Raw genomic sequence first — 25,081 nt, 5'->3', positions numbered from 1 at the left:
GAAAGAAAGAAAGAAAGAAAGAAAGAAAGAAAGAAAGAAAGAAAGAATTGCTAGCTACACAGCCATGTCAGAGTTTCTCATGGAGGCAGCATATAGCATGATGGTCAAGAGTGTACATTCAGGAATCAGTCAACCTGTGCTTTACCCCCTCCTCTTCCATTTGTTTACAATGACTTTGGGCACAGATTCTTTGCAGATCTTCCCTTTAAGAGGAAGAATCCATTTCTCTATCCACATCTCCATAAATCAGGGCTGGACTTGGTACTTCCTTAGACCAATAGGCTATGGCAGGAGTGAATAACATGAGGCAGGATATGACAAAGTGCTTCCGACACTGGCTGGGAGCTCCAATATCCCATCCACCCTCACCAGTCCCCCTTCTGGGGACTAGACCCTTTCTCCACCTCTCCCACCCGCTGCCACAGTCCTTCCTGACAAATGTGAGTTTTGGACCCTACGCCTCAGGAGCATTTGCAGCTTCTACCTTTCCCTTTTTGAGAAGCGGCACTAAGATAGCCATGTAAGAACGTCATTCCAGTTTACTGGAGGATGGGAGGACACATGAAGAGACAAGGCCCCCAACCAACAGTCAGCACCAACAGCCAGACATGGGAGAGACTATCTTGGACTTTCCAGCTGAGCTGAGCCTCCAGCTGAATGCAGCAGAGTCCTGGGAAGATCAGCAGAGGAACCACCTAGTCAACTCACAGAATCAGAAGGAATAATAAATCATTGATGTTTTAAATCGCTACATTGTGGGTTGGTTTGTTACTCAGCAATAGATAAATGAGACACCATGCAAAGTGCTTCAGACATTGACTGGGAGCCCTGAGATTCTGTCCACCCCTCACCAGCCCTTCTTCTAGGGACTAGATCCTTTTCCCACTACTCCCACCCACTGCCACAGTCTTTCCTGATAAATCTGGATAGGGATCCTGGTGCTATTCTCCACAGAGCGTGACCTCTAAGTAGGATCCTTTTGGGGATCCTATTTGGGTTCTTTTCTTCATTCAACAAATGTTGCTGAGTGCCTGACACGTCATAAATGCTTGTGCATGCTGGTAATACATAAACAAGGCAAAAAGAAAATCCTCTGCCCTGTGGATCTTGCACCCTGGTGGAGGATGAAGGAAAAAAAGTACTGTAAATAAAAAGTAAATTATAGAGTGTATTAGAATGTGATAGTACCATAGGTAATCTAAGGGTGCTGAGATTTGAGGTGGTGCGTATTGGGGTGCATATTGCAGTTTTAATTGGGGTAACCAGTGTAGGCTTCACCGAGGAAACAAGCCAGGCAGGTAATTGGGGAACAAATGTTCAAAACACAAAGCTACTGCTGAAGCTCTGGAGTAGCATCATGCCTGGAGTGCGTCTTTGGAGAACCGTGAGGAGACCAGTGTCTGAAGCAGAGGGTGTGAACAGGGAGAGGCATGTGGAAGAGGGTATCAAAACTAACACATTTTCTCACATAAGCTTATGAGCACTCATTGGAATGTATGCACTGGAACCAGTCTACAAAATGCACAACTAGCTGATACTTAAGTCTGCTATCCTTTATTAAGACAAACTTACATAACCAGTGCTATTTTTTGTGTCATGGGTCCTATGACTAAGAACCTTCTGAAAATGTCTATGAGAAATATTCCAGTGTGGAAGAGCTTCTGCTAGAACTGAAGGCTCCCAGCATCCTTTGTCACCCAATTCTGTGACCAGAGCTTGGGCAAGGACTTCCAAGGGAGTTGGAGGGGATGAGCGTACAGGAGACAGATTCACAGCAATGTCTCCGTCTCGGGGAGAAGGGGTCAAGATTTCCTGTGGTGCTCCTTCACACAGGTGGGAAAAATGTCAAAGTGAGTGTGTGTCTAATATCTGCCTTCCTTCCTAAGCTCTCAACTCCTAGAGAGCAGGGGCTGTGTCCCTCGTGACAAGGGGGAGCTAACAAAATTGTTACCCAAAAGAATGGGCACCCAGACTCCCTGAAGTCTTCATAGGATCCAGTTCTACTCTCACGCATTGGGTGGAAGGATACATCTACTGTAAGTGAGGTGGCGATTTGAGGCACAAGGGCTGACACAGAGTGGCTGCCAAGTACTTGAAGAATTAAATGTTAGAGCTCATTCAGAACCTAGCCCCAAAAAGGCAGTGCCAACATAATCTCTGTCGCCATCTTTAGCCCAAAGGCCACACTGCAGGCTCCCAGCCTCAGAAATGGGCGCAGGGATCACGTCTCTAGACAGCTTGGAGTCTGTGCCTTTGAGGGCGGAGATTGGAATCTGCTCTGCAGATAGATAGACTCAGTTTTGGTAGAATTCTGGTGAACCCTTTCAGTTATGCAAATGTAAAATCCAAGTAGAAATAAAGTCAGGTAACCCGAATGCCAATGCTTCAGTCCAAGATGTTAACTTTACTGTTTATGTTCATTACACTCGTTTCTGTCAAGTTCATTTATGAAATAGTTGTATATTTTAGAGAATGGTATCAAGGTAAAGTTAGTATCCATTAAAGTTGTCTTCATTTTTCTTCACTAAATCTGAGTTTAGATTTCCCTAAAACTGACATGCATTGTGTGTCCTGTGGAGTTTTCTGTACAACATTTTGAGCAGGTATTTGTAAGGGCTATTGTGATGCGAGATGAGGGCCTAGGATTGCGAGATGAAAATTTGAGCCAAAGGGAAGAGTGACTAGATTTTGAATCCTGGTGAAATGACTCAGGACATACAGGTTATAGGAGAGCCTGGATTCATCGCCCTCTTGCGTGAAGTTTTTCCATAGCTTCTTGGAACAAAGACTAGGCCCTCTATGAATCAACTGCTGCCTACATCTGGAGTCTCTTGTAAACATGTATGCACACACAGCACACACATGCACATACATGGACATATCATGCACATACAGGCATACACATTCTCCCTCCCCACCCACCCTGCTCCCTGGTGCTGCCTGACCGAAAGGTGGCCACACTGTGTTCTAATTGTCTGTTTACTCTCTCTCTGGACCTACCAGTTCATTCTTAGATGTAAATAGTGGATAAGACCTAAAGTGTACCTCTCTCTAGAATTCACATAATAATAACCCTCTAGCCTGGTTAGATTTTGGAGTGAAGACTTTGCTGTGGTTTCTAGGGAGGAGAAGGAATTTAAGGGACAAGCCTTGGGGTGTGGGAGAAGACAACTCTTGGCATCTCTGAACTGCACCTGTCAGAAGTTGCCTCCGTTCCTTACTTTTAAATCCCTAGTGCCAGAAAGTCCCATCACTATTTCTACCAGAGTCCTGCAGAATTTGATTCTAAGTGCTATTTGGAGTGTCTTGCAGTCAATAAATACGAGTTTTTATTCACAAAGTCTGATCTTCCCATCCGCACTATGTGTCCTTCAGTCATAGAGACGTGTCTTCTAAGTCTTTATGTCCTCTTCCTCTTCTGTGTACTGATACAGAATTGGCATATTTTACATGCTGAAATGTTTTTTTTTTTAATTATATAAGAACATTATTCAACTTGGGACAGTACCACTAGTAAGTAGGAGGAGGCTTGCATTTGCCTGGGTGGCCTGTGGGCACAGTCACAAGGGAAGGGCCAGCAGAAATGAGTTACCATGTGTTAAAATAATTAATTGGGAAGGTATTAGGCTGAGATGACTCCAGCATGTTGGGTTCCTGCCTAAGTAAACTAAAACCCAACCCAGAGTGAATGGTCATTGACTAAGAAAATGAAACTTAAGCTTAGCCAATCAGGAACTGCCGACTATCCTGTAACTAGAGACTTTCCACTTAACCAATTAATGTTTTTCTTCCTGTTGCTTCCTGAACAACTTATAAAAGTTTTTCCGGTGCCCCCTGGGTGGAGCCCTGAGTTGCTTGCAACTTGGCACATTGTGATTCATGAATCATTCTCTGCTCAAATAAACTCCTTAAAATTTTAGTATGCCAAAATTTGTCTTTCAACACATGCATGAAGGAGATAAACTGGTCAGGGAAGATGAAGCAGGGGTCAGGCTGACTGTGAAACCACAGCATGGTGCTGTGCTGAACAGAAATCAGGGAGGGAGAAGGGGAGGGAGGGGGTGGCTGAGAAGAGCTGAGGACCCAGTAGCATCTGTGTTGGCCCAATGTTGATCTGGGGGACCCAGGATAAAAATTTGGGTCCTGCCTGAAATACCTGGATGATTCCTTGGAGCCTCCCTGAAAAAATCTCTTTCACAAGGAATTAGCAATCAGGAGCCACCCATCTTCTCATCTGAATTTGAAGCAACTCCTCAGTCCAAGCCCTGGGTCCCAGCCACATTGATGACTCACCTCAGATGTGCTGGGAGCTCTTCTCCATCATCACACCTTCCTGAGCAGCTTTTTCTGCCTGGGATGCCCATCCCCGTGTTCTCTGCTTTTCCTTTGAGGCCCAGATTAAATGCTCTTTCTTCTGGGAAGCCCTGCCCAGCCCTCCCTGCCAGCTCCACCTCTAGGCTACAATAATGCCTCTCTACCTGGTACCATAGCTCTTCTCACACGGTATCATGAATGCCTAACAAGAACCAAGTGATTGGCCAGATGTGGCGGCTCACACCTGTAATCCCAACACTTTGGGAGGCTGAGGTGGGAAGATCACCTGAGCCCAGGAGTTCAAGACCAGCCTGGGCAACATGGTGAGAGCCTGTCTCTACAAAAAATTTTTAAAAACTTAGCTGGGCATCGTGGCGCATGCCTGTGATCCCAGCTACTCAAGAGGCTGAGGCAGAGAATGGCTTGAGCCCAGGAGGTCAAGGCTGCAGTGAGCCATGATTGCACCATTAAACTTTAGCCTGGGTGATAGAGTAAGACACTGTCCTGAGAAGGAGGAGGAGGAGGAGGAGGAGGAGGAGGAGGAAGAGGAGGAGGAGAAAGAGGAGGAACAAGAATAAGAAGGAGGAGGAGGAAAAGAGGAAGAAGGAGAAGAAGAAGAAGAAGAAGAAGAAGAAGAAGAAGAAGAAGAAGAAGAAGAAGAAGAAGAAGAAGAAGAAGAAGAAGAAGAAGAAGAAGAGGAGGAAGAAGGGAAGGAGGAGGAGGAGGAGGAAGAGGAGGAAGGGGAAGGGGAAGAAGAATGATTATCCATTAACTTGTTTGAGATTCTTGCATTTACTCAGCCTCTTCTGCATTTACCAGCAGCTGTTCTGGCCATGGCTGCCACAAAATTGAACAGAACATGTGCTGAAAAAACAGAGTCCCACCATGTAAACACACAGTTACAGTGGGCTAGCCAGCTGATGAAGTTCCCGGAGCACACACAGGCTATGGAGAGGCAGCTCAGAGAAAGAACCAAAACATATCAGAGCCTGTCGTGTAGCTCCCTTCACACTTAATGCTAGGAAGCCTCTACTTTGCCTTCAAGGTCACACATGATCCAACCCTGCTGGTCTTGCTCACCCCCTAAACTCCTCCCTTGCTCTCCAGGCTCCAGCCCCATCCCAGCCTTCTACTGTTACTTGAGCACACTAGCTCCTTTCTGTCTCAGGACCAACATATTTGCTACTCCTTTGTCTTGATTATTTCTAGTCACAGTTCCTTCCTGTCTGTAGCCTCAGTGCAAAGGTTACCTCTTCAAAAAAGTAAACAAACAAACAAACCTCTCCTGACCCCCCTATCTAATATTTCCATTGAATACCTGCTGCCCTCACCTTCTGATCGTGAAAAGTGCCCTTTCTGTATTTCTGTTTGTTTATTTGCTCGTTTAGTGTTTCTCCCATTCAATTATCAGTTACAAGGAAGTTTGGTTCTATTCACTATTCTATCCTGAGCTCCTTAAGTGGAATAAAAATTTGCAAAATGGCATTGAGGTCAGCTGTACCAAGTTTTATCTTGAGTTCCAACACAGATAGTCCATATGACCTTCAGCAAGTTATTTCACTTCTCTTAGTCCAGTTTTCTCATCTGTCAAATGCAGGTGAAAATGCTTGCCTTGAAGAGTCATTCTGAGGATGATGACAGATGGTTCTTAAAATTGCTGTCCTGTGATCAGAACTCAGAACATGCTAGGTGAATGTTGAGTAGTTATACACCAGAGGGAGAGCGCCAGCAGCCCATGCCTTCTCTGAGTCCTGATGCCACGGACTTTCTGCTCTAGCTTGAGCCCAACCAAATATTCTCTATGAAATAGAGAAGTGTTTAAGCTCTGAGGATGATATGAATTCCAATTGCAAACTCTCAGCTAAATTCCAGCCCTGTACTCCCAACTATATCAAGTCACCTCAATTTAGGGACTCCACTGTAACCTTCAGCTCAACACATCCAGGACACACACATTGCCTGGTCCTTGCTACTCCTTGCTTTGCACACTCAAAGCAACTGGCAGATAGCGGACAGTACCAACAGTCAACAATGGAATTATAGATTCACTGTGAAGTATCTAGTAGAAAATCACAAGACTTGAGCTAGAATTTAAATTGTAAGCAGCCCAAGGCTTTGTCCCTGCGCAGAGGACACTGAGTTCTGCCTGGGGCTTCTTGGTTGTTTCTAGAGGCTCCATAGCAGACGGACTAGAGAAGAAGCTGCAGGTAGCCTTCTCAGAACTCACCAAGTCTCTTGCATCAAACACTGGACACAGGGTCGAATGAGGCTCTGTAGTAGTTTTCTATGGCTGCTATAACAAATTACCACAAACTTAGTGGTTTACAATAACACAAGTTTATTATTTTAGAGTTGTGGAGGTCAGAAGTCTGAAATGGGTGTTGCTGAGCTGAAATCCAGGTGTCAGCAGAGCTGTGTTACTTCTGGAGCCTCTAGAGGAGAACCCTTTCCCTTGGCTTGTCCACATTCTAAAAACCCCTGCATTTGTTGGCTCAAAGCCCCTGACTCCATCTTCAAAATTAGAAGCATGGTATCTTCCAGTCTCTCTCTGACTCTCCCTTCCTGACTCCATCTCACAAGGACCCTTGCGATTATACTGAGACCACCAGGATAACCCAGGATTGTCTCTTCATCTCAAGATCCTTAACATAATCACATTTGCAAAACCCCTTTGGCCATGTATAGTAACATATGCCCAGATCTTGGGATTAGGATGTGGACATATCTGGGGGGACATTATTCTGCCTACCATAGACCCTGAGCAGAATGAGCTTGATTTGTGGGCACCAGGCTGAAACACAGCCTCCTGTCTCCCTACCGGCTCTGTTCAAAGTAGAACTCAGTACGGGCCGAGGGCTCACTCTCCTTGGTGAGCTGTACTGGCTGCTGGGGCGCTGCCAGGCCACACAGGAACCAGCCAGGCCAGGCAGCAGCCTCGAGCCTGAAGGCGGAGCCTGAGCTTCTCTGGAAGAAGGTGAAGCGTGTGGCCTCTTCACCACCTTTGTACAGTTCCTCAATGTTCACATCCTGTGGGGGCAAGGTGGAAAGCTGCAGAATGAGGGTGCTGATGGAGGTGTTAGCCCTGGAGGCTTCTGGGGCTTGGCCAAAGAAGGACCTGACAGGGCTGGGTTTTACCCAAGGGACTGCCTTCTGCAGATTCTAGAGGGCAAGACTCTTGGTGCTAGGTGCAGAGAGAGATGGTGGAAACCTGAGGGAGGAGGACATGTGGACCTGGCTGGGAATCCACAGATAGGCACAAAGATGCCAGAGCATCCCAGCGGCCAGGCCAGGTCTGCAGTGTCCCCTAGAATGGGGAGAGGCTTCTCACCTCCAGCTGTAGGGAAGGCCCCTCTCCTGTCTCCACACATGCCAGGCAGCGGCTCCCTCCCTGGATCCCCAGGAAGATGGGGACCTTGGTGCGGTCCAGGCCTCTGTTAGGAAGTATGCAGATCTTCTCTAGGAGGGAAGAGAGAGAAGAGTCAAGGGACAAGGGAGGCCCAGGTTGCAGGCTCTTTGCAGGTAAAGGCTCAGGCAGGAAGGAACTGAGCATGGGCACACCTGGCCTGGCCCTGCATGCAGACTGGAGGGTGAGCCAGGACGTCTGCAGGAGTCATGCCCCCTAACTATTAGAGGCCACAGCTGCTCTCTGGCCCTTCTCACTGTCAATGGGGGTAGCTAGCAGCTGACCCTCTGCTGGAGAGGAAAGGGAAGAAGAGAAGGGAGGGCCTATGACAGATGGAGCATGGGGTGGAGGCCCCAGAAGCTCACTCACCTGCACAGCAGTTGTCTGCAACAGGATCTCCCACTAGGAGCTGGCCATCTCTCGTGTATAGAGCCTTCTGATCTGCATATTTAATTCTGAAACAGAATGACAGTGCTGATGGCCCACTCCCTTTATGTACCACTGGCCCCCAAGCCCTGCCACCTCCATGCTCAAGTTGCCATCACCAACTTGAGCATTTGGAGGATTTTCTCTCCTTCACAGGTGGTAAGAGGGGAACGATCACTCCCAAGAGCAGGTAAAGGCCAGGCCAGCTTTAAAGCAAGGAAGGTCTCCTGTGTTCATGCTTTTCAGAGGCTGTGCTTCCTGCCTTGTCATGGCTTGGGGAGGCTTTCAGAGGAGAATGGAGAGCCAATGCCCTCTGACAGAGGGGTAGAGAAAATGTTTCCGGCTTCCTGAGAAATGTCTTAGTGAGGCTCAGATGACTTTAGGATATGGTGAACCTTATCTTAAATTTTTTGGGCCTTCCCTAATTGTTTATAAATGTTTATTCTCTTTAGTGCAGGGATTAATTGAGTGTATACTGAAGTGTGAGTTGCTTTTCAGATATTTTAAAGACTTTAAAGTCATGCAGGTTATTAACTCAGTCACCTGGCTGATTTCAAAGATGCCTGTCAGCCACTGTCAGGGCTGGAGAGCTCTCATTAACCTTTTAGGGCAGAACCTCCGGACCAATTCCACCACCTCCGGGAGATTTTTTTATCTCAATAGCAGCTCATGATAATACCCTTAACTAATGACTGTACCTGTTTAAAGCAGGTTCACTTGCACAATAAAAATAAACTTCCAAAAAGATCCTGGGCTTGCTAACTGGCATTTCCCCTCCCAACTTGACAACCCAGATGTGACAACTCACATGCCAGCAGCATTCTGTTTGGAGACCAGAACCCAGGTTAGTTGTCCTGAAGTGCTGACATCTGTTTTGTCATTTGTGTGCTTCCTATGTATGTGTCTTGCTTCACAGCCAGGCTGTCATCTCCTTGAGACCAGGACTGCTCCCCACCCACCTTGTCCAGGACACAACCCTGGACATTCCAGGGTCCATGGGAGGAGCAGAGAAAATGCATCCCAGAGTCCTACTTTGTTTTTCTTATGCCTCACCTCCTTCCTCAAAGGAGCTTATAACAAAATCACAGACAACAAAGTAGTAAAATATAAGGAAGGATGCAAATCTCAAATGAGATGAAATGTAAGTAAGTGTTAGAAGCCCAAACTGAGAGTAAAGGCCACAGGGACCACCATCAAGATGCTGTCATTGAGATTCAGAACTGTTTCTGAGATTTCAGAAAGGCAGATGGAGCGGCACAGAGGACATGAAGTCTGATTCCTGGCTCTGCTTTTTGGTAGCTGTGTGACATGGGGGAAGTTATTTACCCTCTTTAAGCCTTAGCTTCCAGATCTGTAAAATGGGGTTAATAACACTCCCTTATAGACTTTTTGGGACAGAGATGAGGCAGTAGATTGGCTGGCATCTTGCCGACATTCAGGAAAGAGCTGTTGCTACTGTGGTGATGATGAAGCTTAATTATGGGGCACTTGCAATTTCTAAGGTGAGAAGGAGCCTCATCCTCTGACTCAGCATTCCTTTCCTCTTCCCAAGTGATCCCCAGACCCCCTGGTTGGGAAAGCAGGGACATGCCAGGACAACTTACATGTAGTATCTTGCCATGGGGAGAGAACACATTCCTGCCATCAGTGGTGTCTGGTCCTCGCTGATGGGGAGGAGAGAAGGGCAGTTACAAAAGGAGGCTGGGTGAAGCCAGGGGCAGACATGCTGGGGCTCAGAACCACTCAGCCACAGGCTGCACAGGTACCCCAGGTCATTCACCTATAATTGGCCTGCCAGAATCCACCAAGGCTTCCACCAATCCAGCAGGCTCCAGGCAGCTCTGCTTCTTCCTGACTGAGGCTATCTGGGAGCAAGTCCAGCCACCAGGGACGTGAGCCTGGAACGTGTGTGCTTGCGCTGGTTCTGAGAAACCGGAAAACAGATTCCCCAAATAGCTGAGCCACAACACTTCCCAACCCTGAGATTGGGGTGGTGTGCTGTAGCCTCCCTCACAGTTAGAGGATAAACCCAGCTCAAACCCAATCCCACTGCCCTTTGGGCCAACAGGGCAACACATCCTCGCCCCTATAACTAGTCAAGGGTTAGATAACTACAGCCCAGAGTGAAAGAAGAGAGCACAACCAGAAGGGGTCTCCAGCGGCAGTGAGGCTGGTGGGGTCCCCACAGAGAGTTGGAAAGCATCATTCCTAGCGACTGGAAATGCTTGGCCAAGACTGCTGAAAACAGCCCGTCCAAACTTCCCCATTCTGTTCCAGATGGAAAATGGCACTTGTGTTTTTGAGGGCGAACAATCTAAAGTGAAGATAGTGGCCCAGTATAAATGCCAGGCCACACAGCTTCACATGACTCTGCTCCTTCCCGATGGGTTATCCCGTCCTAGAGCTCTTCCCTAAAATGATCACCTGTTGGAAAGACCAGTCCAAAATTTAGCATGGAATTAAACCCACAGCTAATCAGAAGCTGGAGATTAGCTCAGGAAAGTAATGCAAGTATGACTAGGGCTGAGGTTTACCAAGTAGATCTGATTCTCACCAAATAAGAAGGGAATAGAGAAGAAAAAAATATAAGAAAGCAGAAAATGAGAGAAGAGAAAGGAAGAAGGCAGGTGGAAGAAAGTAATAGGGATCAGGGAGGAATAGAGTGATGCTGGGGGACCTTGCGGGGGCAGGTGAGGAGGAACAGGTGGGTGCTGAAGGCACGGCTTCCAACCACCTCAGCACTCAGGTTCCAGAAACAGGACTATAGCCAAGGAGGCTTTTAGTACTGGGTCTGCCACTGTCACTTTGGACAAGTCATTTTCTGTCCCCAGGCCTTGGGGTATGACTTTGAGACTTAGAGTGAAGGATAATAGGGACTGACAAGTACAAATTCTGGAGGGATATTGGCACTGTGAATCAAAGTCTTAAAGCGTTCTGTATACTTTGTGATTGCATGTGTTTCCCTTACTCTTAGGGAAAATAATGGATTGCCCAAATGTTTACTTACAAAAATGTTCACTGCATAATTTTTTACAGTAGTGAGAAGTTGAAAAAATCTAAATTTTCAGTAATAGATAATTGGCTAAGAAATTATGGTAAACTTCAATAAATAAGGATGTATGTGTTTGTTAAAGATATTGTAGAAGCCTGTTTTATCACCTAAAATTTTTCAAAATATATTAGGTGAAAAATGCAGATTATAAATCAAGTGTACACTATAATTCTATTTAAATCCACACATAGAGAGAGACACATACATAGAAACGTTACTCGTGTTGTTGCACCACTTACCTATGGCTTCGTGAGTAATTTTTTAAACATATCAACAATTTTCCTGTAATGAACATAAATTTCCTTTGTAGCATCAAGTAAGTTTCAACATTTTTTTAATGAAGTGTTCAGTTAAAGTCATTTGCTCCTAAATGTACCTGCCCATCCGCATCACCTGGGGGACTCTGTATAATTACTATTTCCTGGGCTGAAGGTTCTAATTCAGTAGGACTTGGAGTGATTCCAGCAATCAGCCAGGCTGCTTGGGAACTGGTGTACTTTCATTCTTCACACTCATTAATACATATATAAACCACCTGCAGCCTTTCTTGTTAAAATACAGATTCTGATTTTTCAGACCTGGTTTGGGACCTGAGACTGTACATTTCAAATATGCAACCAGGTGATGTCAAATGCCAGCACTTTGAGTCCTAAAGGACCAGACAGTCCCCTAATACAGATAACTCAACAGCATCATGGTCTCAAGGTAAGCCCACTTGGTGATAGGCTTCCCTTGGCCAAACCACTGGGGCTTCTTTGGTTGTGGCAGTAGGACAGTGGGCAGTGTGGTAGCTGTGCCCAGATCTAGGTGGGGCAGACTAAGTGAAGCTGGACAGAAGCTGATGACTCCCACTCTGGGTCAGTGTCAGCTCAAAGAGTTGGAAGAAATTCAGTGCTGGTCCAGTCCAGCTGGATCCCATGGGCCCTAGAAACCTCCCATTCTGGCACAGTCAAAATGTACAGTGTCTCTCCCAAAGGCTCCCCTATTCAGCTCCCTCTGCCTGGGTTCTGATAGATTGTGATGAAGTGAGTAGGAGTAGGAAGCTAGTGTCTGGTCCATTAGAGAGCCTGGGTCTTGGTGCTGAGCCTCTGCTGTGTGCCAAGTCCTTCCCAATGTGCCACATGCCTCATCCCCAAAGCTTCCCCTCCCTATTGTCCTCAAATGACTTTTCACTGAACTTCAGTCTGTATCCCTCTTTTCTTCCTCTCATTTCTCCCTGGACATGGCATCTGGCTCTCAGACATCCTCAATTCACCTGTCCTGGCTCAAGCACCCCTACCAACTAAACTTGGGCTTTCCCGATGTTCTTTTGCACAGCACACTATCCTATCCTCCCCTCATTCTCCTGCACAGTATCTATGTGGGATGTTCTCTCCAAGACCAATATTAACTTCTGTGGAGCTAGATCCAAAGATTCTTTTGATTCCTTTGATATTTGGTCATTGCCTCCTTGGAACCCTTGACATTGAATGACTCCCTTCACACCTCTTTCTCCCATTGTAGATTTCACCTCCTTCTGGGACCACTCCTAAGGCTAACAAGATCCTAAGCACTTCTATTTCATATCATATGAACCTGCAATTCATTGACTTCTATAGCTGCAATGATCATCTTGGGCTAATGCCTCCCAAATGCAGACTGCACATCCCACTTTACCTCCTGCAGCCTACAGGACAGTTCACTTTGGACATCCTGCTGACATCCAAACACATATATTTAAGATTAAGTTAATTATCTTCTCCCAGCCCACACATTCCTCCCAATTTCATTTGTCTCATTGTCATAATATTCCTCTCACCAGTGATATTCAAAACCTGAGACTCATTGACAATATCTCCCACTTCTCCTGACTCATGTCTAACTTATCAAGTCCCTATAGGTTCTTTCTTTAAAATACAACTTTGTGTTCTTAATCGCCATTACTACTGTACTTGTATTCCTGGTTTTTCTACCTTTCATTCATTCCAACCTATGTGAGGAATCTGGACCCACGTTCTAAAGGCTTTTTTCACCACATCCCTGCCCAGCTCTAGAATCCACAGTGATTGACTATTTTGCTACCATTTGACTCTGATTTTCTTGTGTGATAGCATCTCACTTCTCCATGGACACCAAACCATGCCTCCTGGCAACATAATTCCTTTCTTATCTTCTCAGTGGAGATACTCACAGGTGTCCCATTGTTCTCCCTGCCTCAAAAGTCACCCCCTCTCATTGTCATCCATTCAGATCTTTTGATATTAAGATCACTGGAGATGGTATCAATATAGATGGGTTCAGTATCTAGTTCTATCAAATTAATTACCAGTGCAGAGTTACAGCTTAGACATATGGGGTTATGTCTTTTAACCTCCAACCCTCAGTTTCAGCATCTATAAATTAATGGGATTAGATTATGGGGTTATGAAGGTTCTTTCTAGGCCAAATTCATGGGATTAGATTACATGGTTTTGAAGGTTCTTTCTAGGCCAAACTATTTATAATTCCATGAGTCAGAGTTTAATGAATCTTTCCTTTACTATTGTAACTCTACTCTGAGCTCCTATTAAATTTTACTGTATTATTTATTGTTGTACATAAAGACATTTATTTCCCTTATAAAAGTTAATAAGATCTTGAAGTCATGAAGCATGGCTTATAGCTCACTTGAAGCTCTCTCCAACCACCCTAATTGAAATACCCTGGTCCTTATGGCCAGGACATAGAAACACACACAGCAGACTTTGACTGGAAAGGCTGAGTCCTAGACCTAGCTCTGCTACCAATTTATCTTGCCACCTTTTATCCCTGGCCCTTCAACTTATTATCATTGGATGGAAAGATTGAGTAAGCTATCTTTCAAAACTGTTTTAAGTTTCACAATACAATTTTATGCAGAATTCTAATGATTGTATAAAGGATAAAGGGCACCTGTTTTGCTGACACAGGAAGCCGTGGAGACCTGCTAGTATTTCTCTTGCCTACAAAGAAGACACTGAGGAGCTCCAAAGGAGCAATAAATAAATAAATAAATAAATAAAAATTTTAAATAATAATAATAAAAAAAAACAACTCTTAAGCTTCCACCAAACACAGTTTGAATACCACTGGCCCAGATGGTTTCTTTTGAGATTACTTTCTAAAGTCAGTAGTTCTAAGTAGTTAAAAAATCTTGATTTGGCTTAACCTATTCCTTCTCCTCAAATCCCTTTATGTGCTCCTAAATGTTTTTGATGTCCCACCATGTTCTATGAGGGGAATATCTTGTTACCTAGACAGCTTGCCAGGAGGAGTGAAGGGATAGAGGGCCTATCAGAGATATTGACAGGAGAGAGCAGAAAAGAAAGAAAAGAGAGAGAGAATACTGCCTGTCCATCACTGACCTGCAGATCCTGGGTGCCTGGAACCCTTATCCCTGGAGACTCCAACTGATTTCTCCAGTGCATTGCACTGTGTTTATATTCTCTGGTAAGGGTGGGTCAGGCCTGCACCAATCTCTATAATTGGCTGCAGGACATGAAGGAAGAAGAGTCTGGGGATTTCACAACGTCTTTGATACAGTATGAATAATAAGACGGTGGGAATATTAATGAGCATTTGTTGAAGGGGGAGAGAGTCGTCCATAAAGCCTTGGCAGAAACAAGGTATGGGGCCCCTGCTCTGTACCTACTGTCATTGACTATGTTATTAGTGGGTTTGCAGCCAGATAAACAGTGCTGGGGGTCAGACATCTTTGGTGCCCCGTGAGGCTCCATCCCAGGCTTGAAGAGCTGGTGAATGCAAGAGAGTATGTCTGGCAAACCCAAGGACAGAATGAACTCTGATGCCTGAATCCAGGCTGTGGCCAGACAGCCAGAGTAAGAGAAGGGGCTGATAGCACTGTGAGTGTGGCTCTGTTTGGAAAGATGAGAAGGGAGTCTCTGCTTTTCAGTGAGTTTAATTAGCTGGTACCATCTTGATGGGACAGAACATCTAAGGAAACCCAACTGCAAAGATACTGACCTCAGATTCACCTTGAGACTGAGCAGCCATCATGTGCCATGAGAAATATGACAGTGTGAGCAGAGCACACAGGAAAGAACACTCAGGTCTCTAATTGACATTACTTGACTCAATTCATCCATCCATCTACCCACCCAGCCACCCATCTGTTCATCTATCTGCCCATCAGTCCATTCTTCCATCCATCCATCATTCATCCATCCATCCATCCACCCATTTGCCCATCCATCCATCCATCCACCCTTCTGTCCTTCTGTCCATCCATCCATCCATCCATCCATCCATCCATCCATCTATCCATCCATCACAAAGGTGGAGAAGCTTAGGTATAATGTTCTCTGGAAACTAACAACCTTATTGTAATTCTTCCTCTTTGGTCATTTGCAAAGTTCCACCAAGGACTTCTTGAGGAAGTGGGATAGGTGGGTCTAAGACTCAGATACCTACAGGATGAGAAATGAGAAAAGATGGGCAGAAATGGGACCAGATTTCTGCTTTCTGAGGCCAGTAATCATTCTTCTTCCACTGTCCCAATCTCTCACCCTTCTGTGGGAAGAATTAAAGCATGAGTTACTATGTCAGGCAACCAATGAGTGTTTACCCAGCATTTACACTGCTGTGTGACAAAGGCATTCAATACACAGTCCCTGTTGTTAAGTAGTTTTACAGTCTAGCTGAGGAACTAAGTCATAAACACTTAAAAGGATAATTAAGAAGACCAGACTCTCTAAGCTGTGGGCTAAGGGCATGTTGAAAACAATAGTGTCAGAGAAGCTCCTTGGGCAAAAAAAAATCTTAAAATTGAAAGGACTTTAGGCCGGGCGTAGTGGCTCATGCATGTATCCCAACACTTTGGGAGGCCAAGGCAGGCAGATCACTTGAGGTCAGGAGTTCAAGACCAGCCTGGCCAACATGGTGAAACCTCGTGTCTACTAAAAATACAAAAATTAGCCAGACATGGTGGCATGCACCCATAGGCCCAGCTACTCAGGAGGCTGAGGCAGGAGAATCACTTGAACCTGGGAGGCAGAGGTTGCAGTGGGCCAAGATCTCACCACTGTACTCCAGCCTTGGCGACAGAGTGAAACTCCATCTCGTAGACGTGCAATCATAGTCTCCCTCCAATTGGAGAAATCTGTGCTATGGCATCCCTGAGAAATTGGTTAATTAGGCTCTGCCTCAACACCTCAGGGTCAGGGACCACACAACCTCTTGAAGAAGCACTACCAATGTTTGTGGTCTTTGTGGTTAAAATATGGGGGTCATATAGGAAAAACAGCCTCCACATAATTTGCACCCATTGGTTCTGCTTGTGTGTTCTTAAATTACACAGAACAAGCATATTCTTCTACTTGGCAAGCCTTTAAGTGCTTGAAGAGGGCTCCCTGTGCATTGCTTTTTTCAGGATAATACCTCCCACGTTGTAGCCTCTTCCCTACAGCCTGACCTTGGAACATTCTCTGCTCCTCAGTGTCTGCAATTGTACAAATCCCGCATGATGTGAGTATTGCATCTCTGTAAATACAGGTTCAGACCAGTGATTTATAACAAAATTGCAGAAATCCAAAGCCACTAACTCTTTTTCATTTGTATGGTCATGATGTCCAGCCTGTACATTCCTGAAGGAGGAATCTTATATTCCTCCTTTTACTACTGACTTGTGTCGGCTCATCCTGGCTAAAGCTCTTCTGAGTTCTGTCATTCTACAAATGAGGAAGCAACAAATTTAGGCTGGAGAAACCTTCAAGAATGAGGTGGAATTTAAGCTGCTCCCTTAAGGGTGGGCCTGTTTAGATGGGTGGAGGAGAGGGATAGAATATTCCAGGGTGGAGAAATAGTTTCAACATTATATACTCATTGTGTTTCCATTATGTGCCAAGCATTATGCAAGGTGCTGAGAGACAAACTTGTATGTCCCTAACCTTAAGGTCATCCCAGGGGCCACAGACTCCAAGTTAAGGTACTACAGTGCAGGGAGGTACGCACAAAACATTGCCAGATCAGAGAGCTGGGGGGGTCTCAACTCAGTAAAAGCTTCTTGGAGGAGGTGACATCTTAGCAGGGTATTGAAAGATGAGAGATTTATCTAGGCAGAGAGGATGGATGGAGGACCCAAAAGCAGAACAACACAAGTTCTGGGCCCATGGACAAACAGAGTGTGAACAGGGTCTGAAACACAGCCTGGCATCTGGAGCTCGTGTTCTTGGCAGCCCTGAGAGGCCTGGGGTAGGAGCTGTGCTGCCTGTTGCCTGAGGACTTCAGTTGGATCTGGGCTGGAGCTGGCGAGGCCCATAGAGGCAGCCCCATCTGTCCCGGCCACCTCCTTGCTAGTGCCTCAGTGGACTCTCAACCTACCAAGCTGGTCCAACAGGTGAGGTGCAGGTGGAATACCTGGGGCTCAGATATGGGCTCCTCCTCTGGTTTCTGCTCCCATTCCCCAGGATTTGGGTGGGGACACTGGAGTCGATTCCTGGCACATAAGACTAGAGGATCTCAACCTTGCAGAATCAGGTGATTCAACAAATGTTGTATTATTAGCTTTTAAATAGAATATTTGGGTGAATGAAGGATAGTTGTTCATTGTAAGAAAGAAAATAAAAAGTATTGGAAAAAATTGCAATAATAAAACGAATGCATTTGTTTCTCTTTCTCTGCATATTAGTTATCTATTGCTGCATAACACATTAGACCAAAACTGAGCAACTTAAAACAACAAACTTTGATTATCTCACAGAGTCTCTGCTTCTAGGTTCACTCATGTGGCTGTGGGCAGGAGACTTCATTTTTTACCACATAAGTCTCTTTACAGGCCTGCTCATAGCATGGCAGCTAGCTTCCCCCAGAGCGAGTGAGCCAAGATAGATTGGAGGGCAGTGGGTGGCAGAGAGAGAGAGCTCAAGTAGAAGCTGCAATGTCTTTTATAACCTAATCTTGGAAGTGGCAGGCCAGCACTTCTGCCATATTCTATTAGTCACAAAGACAACTCTGGTATATTGTGGGAGGGGATACACACAGAATGTGAACACGAGGAGACAGGGATCATTTTAGCAGCTGTATTCGTTTTCGAGAGCTGCCATAACCAATTATCCTTGGTGGCTTAAAACAGTCGAAATTTATTCTTTCTTCATTCAGGAGGCTAGAAGTCTGAGATTAAGGTTTCAGCAGAGCCGTGATCCCTCTAAAAGCTCTAAGGAAGAATTCTTCTTTGCATCTTTCAAGCTTCTGATGGTTGTCACAATCCTTGGTGTTTCTTGGCTTGTGGCCGCATAACTCCAATCTCTGCCTTCGTCTTTACATAGTCTTCTTCCCTGCATCTCCTCTGTGTCTCTGTGTCCTCTCCTTTTCATACAAGGATACCATTCATATTGAATTTAGGTTTACCTTCATCCAGCATGACCTCATCTTAACTAACTGCATCTGCAGAGACTTTATCTCCAAATAAGCTCACAGACTGAGATTCCAAGAAGGATGTGAATTTGCAGGGGACACTCTTCAATCAGTACAGCAGTCTTCTTAGAGACTGGATCCCAAGCCTTGCAATCCCAGGGCCTGTGATCCTTCTAGGAAAGAATTACCAGATGATTTTTGTTCTTTAAGTTCCTTACCCAGGAGATTCCAGCCACACAAACTCATCACAGCCTCCTCCTCAGTGGCTTTGCTGAGATCTGTTTCCTGATCACTACTACAACAAACCAGAGCAGCAGAGCTCAATTCAGTTTGAATTTAACTCTGGGAAAGTGGAGGCTGAGGGCAATCAGAGATGATGTCTACTCTGGGTACCTCAAGATTAATTTCTTTTCTTGTTATTATACAAGCAATTGATCTTCATCGTAGAAAAATTAGGAAATACAGATAAATTAAAAGAATTAAAAGAAAAATCACCTATACTGCCACCACCCTGACATTGCTGCAATTGAAGTAAACTCTTCCAGACCTTTTTTCTATGAAGCAATATATAAATAGGTATTTTTAAATTAAAATAAATTGCAATATATGCCACTTTGTAAGTTGCTCTTCTCAGTATGTCACAAGCACTTTTTCATGGGAATAGAGACCAGCATCTGGGATTTTGGTTGGATCTTGGGTTTTTAAAAAAGGATCGGCATGCCCTGCTTATTTTTTGTCTTCTGAGCTCGAGCCATTTCCTCTGACATCACCACCTCCTCAGGCCCACAGCAAGAGGATGAGGGTAGAGATAGAAAAGGTAGCATACGACAGTGTCAGGATTAAAGGGAAGGGGGTGGGGCTGGGCCGAGGGTCATGGATCCCTAACTCTATGACCACCTCCCTCTCCTGCACAATGGTGAGTGACAGGACTTCAGGTGGAGAGCTACTGACCCTGTAAGGCTCAACTGGGGACGGGTTGGCCTGTGGGGCTCAGGGTAACACTGGTCAGTTACCATTAAGCAGGAATGATTCCCACCACTCCTCCACCCAACCCCCATAGAAATATTTTCATATTATTCCCAGTTTACCCCACATGGTTTTTACAAGGTTCCACAGCAGTAGCACCATCCAGCAGGGGAGGACCGGGGACTGAGCTCCAAATCTCAGAATTTACCCAAACTGGGAACCAAAAGAGAAGGTGCCCAGTAAGTCAGAAGTGGGGGTCCTGAGAGCAGAGAGAGTGATCGTCTGCCATGGGTCTCCTCCACTCACCCCTCACCCAAGCTGGTCTGCCCAGGGAGTTCTGGGGGGCATATTGCCCTAGTCACACTGCTGGAAGTAGAAGTCTGTGATGGGGGCATTCCAGCCGGCATTGTCGGGAAGCTGGGTGAGTCTGACAGGCTGATCAGCTTCAGGCACCGTGCACAGGAACCAGCCCGGGTAGGCGGCCGACTCGAAGCTGGAGGTGAGCCCCATGTCCCGCCGGTAGAAGGTGAAGCTCTTGGATTCCTTGGCACCAAGATAGAGTTCCATGATGTTCACTGGCTGCCAGCAGAGGAGGGCAGGAAAGGTGAGGGCAGAAGCAGGGGCAGAGGGAGGGCTGGCCAGGGTCTTTAGGGAGGAGGCAGAGCTGCCATCAACAGAATCCCGCCAGGGTGTCCCACAGCACCAGGGCTGTGGGCTGCCCAGCTTCAGTGGGCTCAGCATTTGTGGCTCAGTCCCCAGTGAGGATGCCCCAAGTCTCACCTCTAGTGTTAGAGTCGGCTCCTGCCCCGCCCCACATGACAGGCACTGGCTTCCACCCTGGACGCCCAGGATGACGGGGGACAGGCTGGCATCCAGCCACCGATTGGGGACCACGCTGATCTCTTCACCTGTGGGAAGGAGGCCAGATCAGGGCCCTGGATGCCTTTCCCTCCTTCTGCCACTGGCCTGGGCTCTGGGGCACAGGACTGCTGTGAGACGGCCTGCTCCCAGCCTGAGCAGAAGGGAGGCCTCTCAGCAGCTGTCATGACATGGCCTCTCCAGTCCACTGGCCCAGAGTGGACATCAAGGCATGGAAGCACATTGTACCACCTCCACCCCACCCTCTAGTTCAGGGTCAAATCTTCAAGCCTCTATACCCCAAAATAGATGCAACTCTCTCCTTTAAAAAGGTCCCTTGGGTCTCAGGCCTTTTTCTGAAGCCTGTCTTGATAAGCCCCCATTTGGAGTTGCTTGGACAACTTTCTACACCCTGTGAGGCTGCTGAGAGCAAAAGAGGGTCTCATTCCTCTCTCTACATCCCCTCACCACCTACATACATCAGACACATATATGCACACCTAAATACACACACAGATACATGCATGCACACATATACATATACACACACATGCTCACACATTCATACCTGCATTCACACATACACGGTTATGCACAGATACATTCATGCACACATATGCTTACACATATATGCCTGCATGTACACGTACATACACCAGTAAGCACACACATACACATATGTATGCCAGAATATCTACCTGGCATCTGTGCTCAGCAAATGTGCACCAGGTGGGCAGGTGTGAGCTATTTTAGAGAGGTACCTGTTGCAGTGCATGGGGCAGAGTGAGCAAGCAGGAGGTCCAACAATGCCACCTGTTCTCTGGGTCCCTCCACTCTGAGTAACTGAGGATCTTCAGAGAGCAGAGGGGACCCAGGGTGGAGAGGCAGAAACTGACTCCCATATGGGAAAAAAGGTATACAGAGTTTACTTTAGTTCTCTGCTTGGTACTGGCCCCCAGGGAATGCAATGTTTGACCTAAATCCACCTGTAAGGGAATGACAAGACAAGCCTCTTGGAAAACATTCCCACTTCTGCATAGAAGCTCCAGGTGGCCCCAGAGCCTGTGTCTTCATTTTGCTGAGAGGTGTGGTATTTTATTTGCCTTTGCTTAGAGGCTGGTTTGTGCTGCCCAAATGCCTGGGCTCTGTAGGCCTGTGCTCATCTGTATGTCTATTCTAAGCCCTCTTCAGGCCACCTCCCTTCAGAGTGTATAGAGACCAAGGAAAGTGGGTCATGTTTCGTCACCAACCTTTAATGACCTTCCCTGCATGCAGCCCTCCAGCTAGAAGCTGGTTATTATGCAGATAAAGAACCTTCAATGCCGAGTCCTTCATTCTGAAACATCAGGAAGGGGTGAGGACTACATTAGGGGGAGGGTGTACACTCCAGCATGCCTTCGGTCCACAGAACACCCTGATCTCAGGCATTTTGTCTCTCTTTCTTCCTACTGTGCCAGAAGTAACAGCAGAGCCTTCTCTCCCAGCCCTGCTGGGCTCATGCCCTACCAGGAGGATGACCCCACAGTCTCCCACTGGAGTCTGTGGTTTGCTTCTTCACCCTATTCCACCTTTTCTGCCCCAACCCATCTCCTATTGGAAGAAAAGCTGCACAGTGAGTCAGAGCCCTAGGTTCTTGCCTCAGCTCTGCCTCCAGTGCTGCTGAGTCGCAGCAGACAACTCTCTGGCCCACTCTGGGCTGGAGCCTCCCCATTGCTACACTAAGATGATGGGTTGGATAACACCCAAGCTTCTTCCAGATGAAAGCCTGATTCTTCAGTTCTTCAAGATACATGTATTTCTATTTGGCCATATATTCCTTATTAAGTGAGGAGTTTCTTTAAATTTAAATTTCTTTTATTTTATTTTTCAAAGTTGTTTCTCATCTATGAACTCAGCTGATTTCCTGACATCTTATAAGGAGAAAGATGTATCCTAAAGTGGGTTTCTCCAAAAGTTATATGGGGGGAAAGGATGCAGTATAAAAATTGGGTCGATGCATCACTAAATATGATTCAACAAGTTGCCTTACTTCAGAAAGTCTCAGAGTCACTCATATGCTGAGCTGTACTGTGGTTCTCTTATGAGAGGATGTAGAAAGGAGAATTCCCTGCATTTACTTGATCAGAGAGCTCTACTGTGTAAAGCATCACCTGGATGCCTCTATGGGACTCCTCTAACAGAGTCCCATAGAACACATTATGGGAAGTGCTTTATTAGACTGAGAGAAAGGACCACTCTCATCCTTTGTTGTAAAGCCCAGAGCATGGCAGAGTGTCTGACTTGGTACATGCCAGTGGGTGGACAGACTGACTGATGGTCATGGTTTTGTTTTATTATTATCCCCAAAGAGCAGCAGGGCAGTAGGGGCACAAGAGTGGGTGAGCTGACATTAATTCGCTGTGCTGGGGGTCAATGGCAGAGCTCTGAGCTGGGATCCTGGCTCCCTTTCCCACCTTGGATAGACTTGGCTGCAGCTCTAGACTGGGTGGTTCACTTGTCCCCCTCAGCATCAGGGAACCCTTGTGAGATGGCTTGCCCCAGTCCTGGCCCTGTTTGAAAAAGGCTGGGAAAACTTCTCTAAGAGCAGTGAGGTGCTAGTCACAATTTCCCAGCTGCAATGGCAGCCCCTCCCTTCCTCCCTCCTGCTCGGAACTGGACAACGGGTCTATCCAGAACTCACTTCCCCCAGAGGACCTCCAAACCAGGGCCTCATACACTCACCGGAAGCACAGCGCCCCACTCAGGACCATCTTGAGCTCCACAGGGTATAGACTCCCCTATTTTGGAATAAACAACAGAAAATCATGGAGAGAGAGGCTGAGTTGGCTGGGGTCTGGGGAGCAAGCAGCCGCACCAAGCCCCCTAGCATGTGAACAGCTTCCACAGAGCAGATTCTGGGTCTGGGATAAGGAGACAGCTCTGGCCCCACCAGCACCCCAGAACATACCTCAGAATGTTCCTTTCTCCTGGCAGGAACTGTGGAGTCTGCTTGCTCCTGCAAGGATGCCTCAGCCTTTTAAGTAAGGCCTAGGGAGGGGCCCTGAAACCGCCAGGACCTGAGGAGGAGCAGGATTTCCAGTGTGATTTCACACCACCCTAAGTTGCCAGAAACACTTGCTCCTCATTATCTGTCATGGGGAGGGAAGCTTCTGGAGACAGTTCCTTCCAGCAATTTTGAAGAACTTCCTTGAGGCTTTCCAGCTCTTTGTGAGCATTCGGCTTTTGCATCTCAGGAGCTTCCAGACCCTAAGAGTCAGTGTCCATGGCAGCTCAAGGAAAGCATGACTTTCTTTCCTCCCAGCCTCTCTCCGTTTCTTCCTTCTCTCCATCTTTCATTCACTCAATCCCTCCCTCTTCCCTTCCTTTCCTTCTTTCCCTCCCCATTTCCTCCCTTCCTCCCTCATTCCCTTTCTTACTTACCTTTTTCACTCCTTCCTTCACTCCTTCCCTTCTCCCTCCTTCCTTCCTCTGTCTTTCCTGCCTGCCATTGCCAGGCCTACGGGAGATGCTGGAGGTGGGACTCTCCTGCTTAGGGAATATTCAACCTACATGTTCATTGTAGAAAAACCTGAAAATCCAGATCAGCCACAATGAAAAATGTGAATACTTGTCTTTTGTGAGCGCATCATCAGAAAACCAATGACAACACTTTTTCCTCCCCACACATACACATGTAACTATAGACAGCTTTCATACAACAGATTCACAAAACCTATACTTTTTCCAACCTCATTTTTTCATGTAGCAAAATAGCAAAATATCTTTCCATACTAAATATGAATAATGACATGCTTGAATAGCTGTATAGTATTTAATTATATCACTGTAACATTATTTATTGAAATCTATCCACTGTTATTTGTCTTTTATATATTTTTCTCTTTTTTTTGCTATTGAATATCATGTTGTGACAAACATCTTTGTATTAACATGTTTGCTTATGTATCTGAGTATTTCCTTAGAAAGTAAAATCTAGCTCATGCCATCTATAATTCTGTAAGTGATCTTTCCTGAATACCTAATTGATAAGATAATATGTAATTGTGAAATAGTTAATGCAGTTTAAATACCTCCATGCACTCTGTGTGATGGATCTGAAATAAAGGTAAGAGTCAGTGCACAAAAAACAATTTAATTATATCTTGAATAACACGAGTGGCTCCCGGCCCTACACGGATTACTATTTATCAATAATTTATTGTTAAAGCATACATTTTAAAGAAATGGTATTCAGACATATGAGCCAAGAGGTCCTACAAGTGAGTGAGAATAAATAAAATATTAAGTTGTTCAAAAGACAGAAAATAATCTATGATTTTCATAATGCCACTAATATGATAGACAGTTTTCAAAAAATAAAATTAATGTAGAAACTGCCTTGTACAAAATTATTAAATTACAAATTGACCAAATAGAAATGACAGTTGAAATAAGATGAAATGAGACAAGCCTGGCCAACATGGAGAAACCCCACCTCTACTGAAAATGCAAAAATTAGCCGGGGTGGTGGTGCACATTTGTAATCCAAGCTACTCAGGAGGCTGAGGTGTGAGAATTGCTTGAACCTGGGAGGCGGAGGTTGCAGTGAGCCAAGATTAAGCCACTGTACTCCAGCCTGGATGACAGAGCAAGACTCTGCCTCAATATATAAATAAATAAATAAATAAATAAATAAATAAATAAATAAATAAATA

General features: G+C 45.8%; 2 protein-coding genes across 3 annotated transcripts; both read right to left on the bottom strand.

Moving 5' to 3' along the window:
- Positions 1 to 6,628: 6,628 nt before the first annotated feature.
- On the bottom strand, positions 6,629 to 14,604 carry IL1F10 (interleukin 1 family member 10). Of its 2 annotated transcripts, XM_023194947.2 has the most exons (5): positions 14,558 to 14,604; positions 9,748 to 9,807; positions 8,087 to 8,172; positions 7,643 to 7,770; positions 6,636 to 7,341 (listed from the first exon to the last, which is right to left on the bottom strand). In XM_023194947.2, the coding sequence occupies exons 2-5, from the start codon at positions 9,786 to 9,788 to the stop codon at positions 7,129 to 7,131; spliced, it is 468 nt and encodes a 155-aa protein (XP_023050715.2). In that variant the 5' UTR covers positions 9,789 to 9,807; positions 14,558 to 14,604; the 3' UTR covers positions 6,636 to 7,128. The 2 variants fall into 2 exon arrangements, with proteins under 2 accessions (XP_023050716.2, XP_023050715.2); XM_023194948.2 differs by lacking the exon at positions 14,558 to 14,604 and having other exon boundaries at positions 6,629 to 7,341; positions 9,748 to 10,197.
- A 2,581-nt stretch (positions 14,605 to 17,185) lies between these two features.
- On the bottom strand, positions 17,186 to 23,370 carry IL36RN (interleukin 36 receptor antagonist). The gene is made up of 6 exons (XM_026449179.1): positions 23,335 to 23,370; positions 23,109 to 23,164; positions 21,638 to 21,723; positions 20,310 to 20,437; positions 19,836 to 20,108; positions 17,186 to 17,646 (listed from the first exon to the last, which is right to left on the bottom strand). The coding sequence occupies exons 2-5, from the start codon at positions 23,135 to 23,137 to the stop codon at positions 19,884 to 19,886; spliced, it is 468 nt and encodes a 155-aa protein (XP_026304964.1). The 5' UTR covers positions 23,138 to 23,164; positions 23,335 to 23,370; the 3' UTR covers positions 17,186 to 17,646; positions 19,836 to 19,883.
- Between the last annotated feature and the right edge of the window lie 1,711 nt (positions 23,371 to 25,081).

The sequence above is a fragment of the Piliocolobus tephrosceles genome, chromosome 15 (genome assembly GCF_002776525.5).
Source record: "Piliocolobus tephrosceles isolate RC106 chromosome 15, ASM277652v3, whole genome shotgun sequence".
NCBI lineage: Eukaryota > Metazoa > Chordata > Mammalia > Primates > Cercopithecidae > Piliocolobus > Piliocolobus tephrosceles.
Note: the sequence above shows the minus strand (reverse complement) of the source record. Positions and strands in the feature narration are given on the sequence as shown.

What these genes read in the sequence shown, in the direction of transcription:
- IL36RN (XM_026449179.1), bottom strand. Translation starts at nt 23,137, where the DNA reads ATGGTCCTGAGTGGGGCGCTGTGCTTCCG. An exon ending in TGCAGGGAAGGTCATTAAAG is followed by an intron (nt 20,438 to 21,637) that starts GTTGGTGACGAA and finishes TCCTTCCCACAG; the next exon opens with GTGAAGAGATCAGCGTGGTC. An exon ending in AGCCGACTCTAACACTAGAG is followed by an intron (nt 20,109 to 20,309) that starts GTGAGACTTGGG and finishes CTCTGCTGGCAG; the next exon opens with CCAGTGAACATCATGGAACT.
- IL1F10 (XM_023194947.2), bottom strand. Translation starts at nt 9,788, where the DNA reads ATGGCAGGAATGTGTTCTCTCCCCATGGCAAGATACTACAT. An exon ending in TGCAGACAACTGCTGTGCAG is followed by an intron (nt 7,771 to 8,086) that starts GTGAGTGAGCTT and finishes CTTCCCTCCTAG; the next exon opens with AGAAGATCTGCATACTTCCT. An exon ending in GGCCTTCCCTACAGCTGGAG is followed by an intron (nt 7,342 to 7,642) that starts GTGAGAAGCCTC and finishes TTGCCCCCACAG; the next exon opens with GATGTGAACATTGAGGAACT.